Source organism: Oreochromis aureus, linkage group 5 (genome assembly GCF_013358895.1).
Source record: "Oreochromis aureus strain Israel breed Guangdong linkage group 5, ZZ_aureus, whole genome shotgun sequence".
NCBI classification, from domain to species: domain Eukaryota; kingdom Metazoa; phylum Chordata; class Actinopteri; order Cichliformes; family Cichlidae; genus Oreochromis; species Oreochromis aureus.
In genome coordinates, this window is record NC_052946.1 from 25,217,747 (window position 1) to 25,229,557 (window position 11,811).

Consider the following 11,811-nt stretch of genomic DNA (forward strand, 5'->3'; position numbering starts at 1 on the left):
ATAAAAGGCCAGATAGGGGCAGTATTGTCTCGTAGTTAAAGGCTTTTTCGATGCAGAAGTAATGGAGCCTATGAATAACATTTTAGAATCAGCATGACAGGAATTCCAGTATCACTGCATATGTTTGGTTGAAATCTTTTTTAGTTCTGTATCTCTGCCTTGTTGTATTACAAACAACTAAAGTAAAAGATGAAGGAAATCATTTAGTTTCAGTCTATGATATTGTAAGGTCATTGCATTGCACAGATTCCTGAATTGATTTTTTATTGTGTACAGTTGCCAGTTAAATAAAGCTGAATTGACCTTTATACTTTAGTGTCTGTCTGTACCACTTGGGCGTATCAGTGTATACAGAGCTATCTCTGTTCATGCCCATAGTATTTATATCCTCCTCCCATATCTTCCCACAGCAGAGGAAAATGATCTTCACTTGAAAGACCATCTGCAAATACCACCCAGGGCAATGTAATGTTCCCAATATAACCTCCCCGCACAGCCGGCTGGGCTGTTCCAGTCAATGGCCTCACACAGTCTGGAGTGTTACTAAAGTAACAATTTCCCACTCTGTTTTTCTTTGGTTGTGCTTTTTTTGCATTTAATTAACACCATGATGAAAGGGGACGATTCAGAGGAAGTGGATATAGATTTGGGGGACTCCAGTGATTCTGAAGACTTTGAAAATGGGGAGCAACGTGAGACGCTGTGGAAGGCCACTCCTGCCTTGGAAGAGGAGGAAAACATTCACACGTCTACACTAGTGGAAATCAGTGATACCAAGCCTCTGATTAATGCAAGAGACCCCCGAGGTATCAATGACTGCCTTAAGGTATTGCATTCTTTCTGCAGTAGCTCTATTAAACTTTATCCCGTGGTCTATCTGTACATTTGTCATGCAGCACATTAGCTGAAAAAAACAGAAAGCACTTAAACATTGACACAGGGGACCAAAAAGCTGCTTTACTGATTGCACCGCTCTCTAGTGGACATCATTTATCTGCAAAAATTGAATCAACACCCCAAAGAACACTAGCTATTGGTTTACCTCAGTAGCACTAACATCAGTTTCTCTTTGTGTCTTCAGGTGACGTTTGAGGATGTTATAGCTGAGCCGGTATCAGTGCGGAGCGGTGACAGAGTGTGGATCTGGAGCCATGCCCTGTTTGAGGTGTCTAGGATTTGGATTTACCGGATAGTCACAGTATTTTTGGCCATTCCTGTGTCAATAATCTCTGGACTTCTGTTTGCCATCCTCAGCTGTCTTCATATCTGGTAGGTTTAGCCTTGGACTTCTAGGTTAGTAATTAAGATTTTTGTCTTCAATTAAAGTGATGTACAGGTGACCTTTGGTGACCGCTTATAGAGCCTGCAAGCACAACAGTGAAAGAATGCACTACTGTACCTTTTAATCTTTCCCCAGTACACATCATACTGTGGTATAGCAGCAGGAACTAGACAGTTTTTTCTTCAGTTTAATTTTTTTTTTCTAACAATCATAAAAGACTAAGCCTTCCCAAGACTGACACATACAGCTCCGGTCAGATAATATAACACCCTCCTCCATAATGGTTGTTATAATTATAAACTGACACAGAAATGAACAATGCCAACATAAGTACATTTTGCCTCTGTTGGGTGGCTCCCTAAATTGGCACACGGTCATCAAAATATATCTGAACCTCCGGCCTCGAGGCAAAAGAGCCACCTGATCCCTCCGGAGATGAGACAAGAATCTGAGAAATATTGATGGTGAAAAATTTTCTATAATGCTATTAAAGTGTCGCTCCATGGGCGATATCTTCCGTGGCCTGGAGGGAGCTTTCAAATCGCTCAAAGAAATGACCTCGATGATGTCAATTAAAACCTTGTGGTTATGGTGGGATGGGTCTGATTCAAGCCCCCCTCCAATTTTGTTTTAGGAAGCCCGGTGTTTTCAGAGCTTTTCTGCATTAGGATAATTTTAAGATGCCATATAAGTAATAATCTCTTCACTCAGTAGATTTTCTTAACTGTAACTGCAAAGAATCTAGAAGGACTAAAATGATAGTGGAAAACTGGGACGTACCTGTTGAGAAACAAAGTGTTATAGCAGAGTGTTATATAGTAATTCAACATGAGAAATTAGAAATAGGAAATTATTACTGTTACATATTAAAACACACACAAAAAACTTTTTTTTCCCTATGTTTTAAATGATTTTCTTTTTCATTTTTGTGTTCTCTTCTGTGACAGGTTGGTTAGTCCCTGTATCCAGTGTCTCCTTATTGGCACTCGCTGGCTGCAGAGCCTATGGAGCATTGTCCTTGGTGTCATTGTACAGCCTTTTCTCACAAGTGCTGGAAAATGTTGTGGTGGCTTCAGCATTCACCTGGCCAAAGAATGAGACTCACACGTGAGAAGCACTTCAAGACTGCAAATGCTCATTGACATGGACAAGTGCACTTACTGTTATGTGGTCATGTAGACCCAATCCAAGCAGGCATTTTAAAAAATGCTTTATCCAAAATGCAACACCCATTATTTATAGCTATTATTAAAGTTCGATAGTATCTGCTGAGACTTGAAGTAAAAAATCAATGGTGATGCAATTCTTCAATTCACATTCAGGATGTGAAACCATTTTAGTGACTCTTTTTGCTCAGCATGTAGTTCTTTTTTCACTCTGGGGGATTATAGTTTAAGAAATGTATGCAGAAATCATTTTTTGCAATTTGAATATTACATAATATGTAATAGTGTTTGGGCTTTTCAAGATCTAGGTTTAAGGATGTATGAAAAAGGGCTTTAACAATACTTTGTTTAGTCAGAAAAGAACGAGTTCAGTTACCTTGTACAAAATGTTGAAATGAGTTCTACTTTGTCAATGAAAAAATATTTGAATGTGCAAATAGCTTTCATTTCACAAGTTTAATTACTGGACATGAGCTGTCTCCTCTATCACTGAAAGACCCTTCACACTATCTCCACAGCTCAGTTGTGGTCATAGAGAGAGAAACTTTATTATTGTTAAAGGTTTAGCATTGAACAGAATATCAAGAATATATTTCTGAATAAGAATAATTAATATTTGATGTATTGTCCTGGAAGGAAATGGAAGTAAAAGACATGGTTTAATATGGTTTTTAAACTAATACACTTTTAGACTTATTATAGATATTAAAAAGACTTTATTAAAGCATTTTTCAAATACAACGATGATATGCTCTTTTGTTGCAACATCCCTAATATAAGGTTAGGTTTTCCTGTATCTCTTTATCTTCTTGCTTGAAGACAAATGACCATGTGATACTGTACATCCAGTTAGTTATTGTTATTGTGTCAAGATTGCCTACAGTACATTTAGCAATTTGAGGGAGCTACCACTTGATTGAAATAGGATTGTGGAGTGTTTCTGAAGTCACTCTGCCACTCCCACAGCTGTCAGTAACAAGAGGCAGGAACAGATGTGCAATGGCATCCACATTCACACGACAGAGATCGACTTCACTGGCACACTTTATTGTTGCAGAAATCCATGCACATCAGGATTTACTGTAGCATAAGCTACGTCTAAGAGAAATCTCTGTTAGATATAATATCTATAGAGAGACAGGATGGCAGAAAGTGGACAGATAACTATCATTCATGACTTCTTAAATTTACTGTGTGATGGTACTGGAACAATTAATTATTTGCAGATTTTTTTCCACACTGATCTGAGTTTTTGAGAAAAAAATCTTTGTGTCTTATAAGTGTGAATTATGAAATTTTGGTTGGTTTGGAGGGTTTAATCTTCAGGTCAAAATTAGTATAACTTCACCCAAATCACAAATCAGAGCACTTTCCCTCTCGCAGACAGACTGTTTTTTATTTGACAGCTCTACTGCTGACACTAATGCCCCAACCCTTTTATATAATCCCCTCCTCCACCTTAAAGCTTCTCCCTGTGGAGGCTATACACTACAATGTTTTCTCTGACAACATGCAAGGTCACATAAAGTTTAACCAAAGTTTAAGCACATTTAATAAGCCAAGAATGCACATTATCTCACTCTGACACTGAACCTCTCCATACATTTAGTATAAACATTTTACATATTGCTTCAAATCATACAACAAAAGCAACACTTATAATAATTGTTATTAATGTGACCACAAGCCGAAACTGATATTCTGAATGATACTGTCCATATTTAATGCATCCTCCAAGTTCAGAGGCATTAGAAAATATACACAGCCAGGAAAAGAGGTGAGAAAAAGTTAATGGAAAATAATCATGCAGCAACACACAGCTATTTACAAACTGAATTTCATATATCTTTGTGACAGAAAAACAGATTTATCAGTACTGCGAGATGGTCCTGTGAAATCACTAGAACCAGCACCCTTTAGAAAAATGCATTTCTATGGCTTTTGCTCAGTTGATTCATATTTGTTGTGGTTGTGCAATGGAGCTTGGCATTAAAGCAGAAGTGAATATAAACAGTGCAAAATGCTGGCACCCTAAGCAAAGCAGTAAACAGTCATTACGTTACAATTACTCAATTAGCATCCCTTTGTAATTGTTTATATTAAAATGAATTATTTCATATAATAATATTCTTTAAAGGTCAGCTACTTAACTGTTGGAACACGACTTTAAAATTGTGCACAGACAAGCTTTTAAGGTTTCAGGGTAAATCTCTGAATGCTAAAGTATACATTCATAAGAAACATATATGAATAAACATAGCTGACCTTTCACATCACATATTACATATTACTTTACCTTTACACATATTTTTTGTTGCAAAGAAAGATGAAAATGATAACAACATTTTTTTGAAGTTTACATCACATTTTGTTCAAATTCTGTACACGATATATAAAACACCATTTGTACTGTTTTCTGTCATCAGTGGGTGCGGGGTGTCATCTGGACAGGAAGTTTACATTGTCAGTTTAGCTCGGTTCAAAATGTTACAGAAAAAATGTGCAGCAATAGCCAGCACACTGCCTCTGTAGTCAGTTAAATGGGTGAAATGGGTAGCTGCATGATTGCTGGATTACTTGATTGCACGAAGCTTGCATGCCTTTTAGCTGGCTTTTCAGTGTACCGTACTGGATGTGCGCGAGAGGCTCCTCTGACTGTTGGTGTTCTTGTTAACGTAAGTGGAGGAGCTCCTCTTGTGTCTGCACTGTTGATCACAGCTGCACGAGCACTCTGTCAGGTACCGTCGACAGCAGCAGAAGAAACACTGCATCAGGTCATGGAACAGGTGACCCGCGAAGAACATGTAAATCCACGGGTTACAGCAGCTATTGAGACTGGCTAGTAACATTGCAATGATGAAGGCCATGTCTAGGAAGACGGAGAGAAACAAGAACATGTAAGAGGTTATTTTGAAAGACTTTTTTTTCTCTTCATACATTCTTCTTTTAGTCTGTTAATCCCCAGAAAAGCCACAACCAACATTGAACTGACTCTGCTAACAAATATCAGCTGTGTAGCTCGACTGATCTTGTCCAGATGATATTAAAAACATATGAGTGACACGCAGCGTTAAACTGGATAACATGTTTTGTCATAAACATGACCATTGGCCATTTACAACCACATTGGTGTTCAGTCCTACAGATATATTTACCAAATAACACATCTGAGATAGACAAATACATAACCCCAACAAATACACTGTCTTCCTGTTTTAAATTGTGTATTTTTGAAACTTTCTTTTAATACTTTAGTAACAAACTACATTTTTTAAAGATTTTGATCATCTGTAGAAACCACCGGATGTGAGAATTAGAGCTACAAACAGTGCGGAGAAGTGTTAAGAGACAAACTAACGCGTATCTAGTTGTCAGCTTTTCACTGCATTTGCTAACAGTGATGAAAATAAAGATGGGGAGAAATACCAGACCTTGCCACCATGAATAAAATAAACAGTTTAGAAAGAAGAAGTTGGTTGATCTTTAAAAAGACTCTAAATTAGCAAGTCTTTCTCCATCACAGTAAGATGTAATCACTCGATGCTTCGGTTTGTTTATTCATAAGTTGTTCAAGCTGCACGAGGCTCTAGGAAGAGTAAAGGCAATTTATTACTTGAGCCAACGCTTTTAGTTTTTATTTAAATATCTGAACAACTACTTTATAGTCTCACAACTTAAACACCCTGCTTTTTCATTAAGCCCCATCATCTGATGTAATATTTTAGGATAGCATATCTAATAGTGTGGTTGATAATCTATTAAGTCATTAAAAGTACTGGGTTGGGGTCATTAAACCCAGTAAAACCACTGGGGCCTTTTTTAATGCTTAATGTCATGTATGTATTGTAAATCTGTCAATCTGATGTACTTGTTGCATACCTACATTGTTCATTCAGAATCATAGATAAGCTGACAAGCTAATGCAATTCAGACTTCCTCCTCCAAAAAACATTTTGGATCATAAAAATGAAACATGTTAGGCTGCTGGATGCCTCACAGATAGAACTTTAGGTTGCTTGACACAAATATGACGAACAGCTTCGATTAAAAGAACCTGTCCTTGGTGGAAAAAAGTACAGCTTTTTTTCTCATTCACTCAATTGATTACATTCCAATTATTAGAGCCCTGGAGCACAGTGAATAAGCACATAATCTGAAAAGTGGAAAGTGGACAACTTCCAAGTCCCCCCTCTTTATCCTTAATAGGGTGAGAGAGATTTAGAGCTTGCTGGCGTCTCTGCTCAAGCACTGACCCATTCTCTTCCCTGTGCTCTGACTCCCCACAGTACTTTGCTTTATTATGAGAGGTGTGCCGACCAAATGGCCCATCAAAATTCTGAAAAGTGTTTAACAGCCTGCCCAGAGCTGTAAAATCATTTGGTGCAAAAAGTCCTAGCCACTGGAAACACAGAGGAAAAAAAACTGAAAATGACAGCATTCAACTTTTCCTTTTTATACTGGTACAATGCATTCGTCACTTTCTGAAATGAAAAAAAAACAACATTTCTCTTAACTCATTTTCTGCATTGTGATTTGCTGCTCTTTTCAGGAGAAATAGAAAGGATGAGATGTCAAGTTCAAAAGCAGAGCTGCTGTCACTTTCTGGAAGAACAGGCTCTATATCAAAGATAAGTTTGAGGATAAAAAGTTAAGAAAACATTGCAAGAGTGCAAGAAGCCACATTCTCCTCCATTATCAGTGAATCCTTTGGAAGTTTTACTGTGTGATGTTATGACTGAAGTGCAGGCCCTGGAAAAAAGTTCACGGGTTTCATGCTGGATCAAATGCCCTGATAAACATGACCTTCACCTACATGGAGTCTTAACCCATGTAGCATTACTTCAAAGAGACTGCAATGAGTCAGAAAATATAGAGAATGTAAATTATCTTTACTTTTGCATTTAGATTTGCACATAAATACTTGGAAAAGTATTTTTTGAAATCTAAAAGAATTTGATGCTCACTGAAACCACAAAGCCTGATTTAAATTCAATCTGTTGTCTACCTCTCATAAAACTGCTCCAGTTCCACAAAACATACTGATGTATTAATCTCCACTGTGTTTTTGTTATGCCCTGTAAATAGTAGCAGAGGCAGACCAGTCACTCACTCTTATGATTTACTTATGCAAGCATGACTATATGTTGAAGTATTTTTATGTAACCCTCTACTGATTAATAAAATGTTTGAGCTCCTTAAGCAATGCTTTCTTACTTGCTTAAAGTAAAAAAAGTATAATTACAATTAAAAAGGCTTTTTAAAATTGACCAGAGTGGGAACAGTAGAGAAATGAGTCTACAATAACAGCCTGCTGATAAGATAATAATGTGTGCAACACCGAAAGAGGCTTCCCCACTGCTTGCATGACAGACAGAGACGTGGCAAAGATTTAGTCTGTGGTATGTTTGGCCACTCTTTTCCAGTCCTTGGCTTGGCTGTGTTCGTAATAAAAAAGACTGATCAATTTAAAGTGATTGAACTGTTCGTTCCCCCATTCTTCATTATTATTTGGATTTACAAATTATTATTATATGCTTAATATTAGAGTGTTATTGTGAAATCCGGTAACATCGCTATGCCTCTGAGTTATAAAGAAGTAAACAAGTTTTTATTGTGGCTGCTTAATGGCAAAATATATGTGTAACTTTTTTCAATTTTTGTTCAGGTGTATTTATTGAGAAACAGGTGATACTACTTAACCTGAGTAAACCAAGAAGATGAAGACAGCAATATTTTTGAAAGTTGATATAATATATGAATGTGAGAGCAATATAAATTTTATTTGTTTCTAAAGTTTTATTCTTTTTTTTAAACCATTATATTTCAGGTCTTCTTTTTGTGTCCACAGATAATGCTTATATTGCTAAATGCAAACTCTGACAAAAATAGTTACAAATTTTAAATTAAACATAAATCAATCTGGGGTTCCTAATATAACATATCCTTGTGGATTTTTTTTCTTTTCAGATATATTTTAGATATAATTTTTGCTTGTTTTATTTTTTGACACATTTTTGGCCTTGGTGTTCTCATTTTTTAAGTGAGAGTAACATGATGTGGACGGGAACTGCAACAGGAAAAGGATTATTCTGGGGGGAAAGTCTGGCCACCAAAACATTGATTGGAATCTCTGAAAGCTCTGAATGCACATTTGTGGATGTTTTTAAGATAATGCAGCTTGAATGTCTACTTTAATGGCAAACTGACAAGATTTGAGGAGTATATCTGAACAAACAGTTCAATTAAATGGATATTAGACAAAATAGCACTGGGATTTGAGACAGAAACGCTTTGATGTTCTGGTACATTTACTCCCCTAGAGGCTCTGAGGTCTTTTTTCAAACTGATAACCACTGTGAATGTTACTCCCATTCATTTCTGTTTACTCTGGGGAAGTCTGATTTTAAACACCATTGTGTTGCCTTGAAAGAACGGCGGATTGCTTGTGCATTCCTAAAGATATGTTGTGAGGTGGAAGAATGATCTTTGTTTTTGTGGGACACTTGTGGAACAGAATTTTTTTTCCATATTAAGTGCTTTTGGCAAGAAAAAAAAAAATCAACACCATTAATCTTGGATAAAGACGACGCATTAGTCTTTGTGTCACTAAGCACTTTGCCCACAATAGGAGGAAGAAAACGGCGTCATAAACCAGTAAATATTGCCATTAATCAAAATGTGTAAACGCCTAAAAAAAAACCTGTTATGGTAAAAACGAAGGCCGTTGGGTGTGCTTTTACCTTCTCTTGGTGCAGCAGGATCCCATGCCGACCACATCTGGACAAAGAAAAAAGGAGTCCAGCACACAATATAAGCAAGTACCACTACAAATGTCATTTTTACTGTGCGGATCTTAGCCTTTGAAATGAGTCTCACGCTGCTCACACGAGAAAGGGGTTGGGCGCCTTTGGAGGGCCTTGGAGTGAGAGCCAGAAAGTGCTCCCTTCTGGTTTTTAGATTGAAATTCTCCCATATTTTAAAACATATTAAACCATAGCAGATGCTTAAAATGGCCACTGGAAAAATGTAAATGCTCAAACTCATCCAAGTGATGTATGCTTTGGCACCCCAAGGCTGTACGAAGTCCCCCCAGCAGTCATACACACCATTACCGACCTCCCTAAGAGAAAATATGTAAGCTTGAGGACTGCTGAATATCAAGCTGAGCATCCAAGAGGCGATCACACAGAAGCGGTCTTTTTTCCTGTGTACGGAGCGAAGTGGCTGGCAGACTGCCAAGCACCTGTCTATCGACATTAGAACCAGCATGTACGTAGACGCAAACATACCCACGACCTGGAGGTATTTCACCAACCTGCACAGCAAATCGGGTCCATAGAAGCGAAAAGTGATATCCCAAATGAGCTGAGGTAAGACCTGAAAGATTGCAACTACAAGGTCTGCGATGCTCAGGTGCTTCATGAAGTAATACATCCGAGACTGACTGTGCTTGGTGGTGTGAATAGCCCACAGGACGCACAGATTGCCTGTCAGCGCGAGAAGCAGCACAAGGACCAGAACGGTAACTTCCACTTTAGCCACTTCTTCATTTCGTTTCAGAGGGTTCACCGTGGTGTTTCCTACGTGGCTTTCATTTTCACGACTTGAGCTGCTCCATGTAAGATTGTGAGACCAACTGTACTGCTCGCGTAAAAGGTCCTCCATCGTGCGTAAAAGCGCCACTTAGGCGCAGCCAGTAGTCACATCACAAACCCAGGTTCGGGACCTCTATCAGCTGTGTTAGCTTAGTTTCCCTACGTAATTTTCTGCCAGCACACCCCGTTATTATTATTATTTTTTCTTTCTGTTTAATAATCCGAAACTCAGGACTGCAGTCTGCAGAGAGAAGGGAAAAAACACTATTATTTAAAACTCTTGGTCATTGCACTTTAATCTTTAAACTAATAAACAGTAAATTAACGAAATAACAGTATTCAAGTGATTATGTTCAAAAGGCGCTCACCCGCTAAATCATCCTTTCTTCTCTTAGGGATTTTGGAGCACCACTGTCCTCATCACTCGCTGCCTCCAGTTTGATGTCTGATCTACCGAAGCTCTGCTTGCTACCAGTGTCGGTAACCCCCTCCCCTCGTTTCATTTTCCTTCGAAGGAAACTGCTTACTTGGGTATGGACCTTATAGTTCTTTCTATCTTGCTCTTCCTTCCCCGTACATTCACTTAGTGTAAGCTTTGACAATGTGAAATACTTTGAGCCAAATCATCCCAATAGCCTTAAAGCAGTGTCATTTTTGTTTCACAGTTTCACAGTTAGTGCTTTCAGCATCTACATTATTTAAAGTGAGCTGTTGTTTGAGTCCAAAAATTCCAGTCTGGACTATAAAGGTCAATAGTTTTCCCAAAGATATCGTTTATGGAAAAGGATGTTATCTGGATGAATGCCATTATATATGGGATTGTGATGCGGTGCTGTAATTTGGCACTTTATGCTAAGAGTCTGTCAGGTAATAGTAAAAAGCATAATAACTGTGCAAAGGAAGTGACTCACTAAATCCAATTGCACATAAAGAATGTGGGTTGATGTCATTAATACCATCAAAAGTGCCCTTCACTCTCATGCAGTCAAAATGAATGTAGTCATTTTGTTTAAATGTCAGATATCCTACTTTTGATCCAGACTCCATGAAATCACTCTCATCCATTTTAAAGCAGTAATTTAATGTTTTATCATTTCTTTATAGAACAACCTTGTAGCAATTCAATTCTGAAAAAAATCATTATATATTTCTGACATATTTTAGTTACTAAAACCAATAACCGTGATGTCTGTGTATGAAGGTAATCTTATTTCATTAGAATTTGTACTTTCTTTATTAAATCCAGTGTTTCTTATTTGCTTCACCACAAACGGGTCTCTTTTGTTTTGACTCGATAAGAAATATTTATTGTTCTCAATGAACATAAACATTGGAACATCACATGTACAGCATGAAAGACATTTGTTCCTTTCAGTTTATCTTAGACAGTGTTGGGAAGGTTACTTTTAAAATGTATTCCATTACAGAATACTGAATACATGCCCCAAAATGTATTCTGTAACGTATTCCGTTACGTTACTCAATGAGAGTAACGTATTCTGAATACTTTGGATTACTTAATATATTATCGTGCTGTTTACAACTATGTGAATGTACTATTGCTGTGATTTATTACTGTTACTGAAGGTCCGCGGCTCCGAACCGTAGTAAAGGGACCTCTGGCTAATACGGTGGGTTCCGTGTCGGGCTGGTAGCCGAAAAATAGCTTTACTTTGTTGTCTGGGTCAACTTTGCTTGCGGGAGACAGAGAGAGGCGTTGAAAGGCTGCTCCAACGGAACTTATTTTTTCCGGAGGAAAACACGAACA

At 37.8% G+C, this 11,811-nt stretch overlaps 2 protein-coding genes across 3 annotated transcripts; one reads left to right on the forward strand and one right to left on the reverse strand.

The window, feature by feature from the left end:
* Positions 1–430: 430 nt before the first annotated feature.
* On the forward strand, positions 431–3,345 carry zgc:172270 (uncharacterized protein LOC100136849 homolog). Its single transcript, XM_031757652.2, has 3 exons — positions 431–826; positions 1,082–1,269; positions 2,230–3,345. The coding sequence occupies exons 1-3, from the start codon at positions 608–610 to the stop codon at positions 2,378–2,380; spliced, it is 558 nt and encodes a 185-aa protein (XP_031613512.1). The 5' UTR covers positions 431–607; the 3' UTR covers positions 2,381–3,345.
* A 637-nt stretch (positions 3,346–3,982) lies between these two features.
* Positions 3,983–10,551, reverse strand: LOC116334227 (isotocin receptor-like). Of its 2 annotated transcripts, XM_039612469.1 has the most exons (4): positions 10,412–10,551; positions 9,764–10,284; positions 9,189–9,225; positions 5,219–5,317 (listed from the first exon to the last, which is right to left on the reverse strand). In XM_039612469.1, exons 2-4 carry the CDS (start codon positions 10,111–10,113, stop codon positions 5,288–5,290), a joined length of 417 nt encoding a protein of 138 aa, XP_039468403.1. In that variant the 5' UTR covers positions 10,114–10,284; positions 10,412–10,551; the 3' UTR covers positions 5,219–5,287. The 2 variants fall into 2 exon arrangements, with proteins under 2 accessions (XP_031613452.1, XP_039468403.1); XM_031757592.2 differs by having other exon boundaries at positions 3,983–5,317; positions 9,189–10,284; positions 10,412–10,550.
* Positions 10,552–11,811: the final 1,260 nt, after the last annotated feature.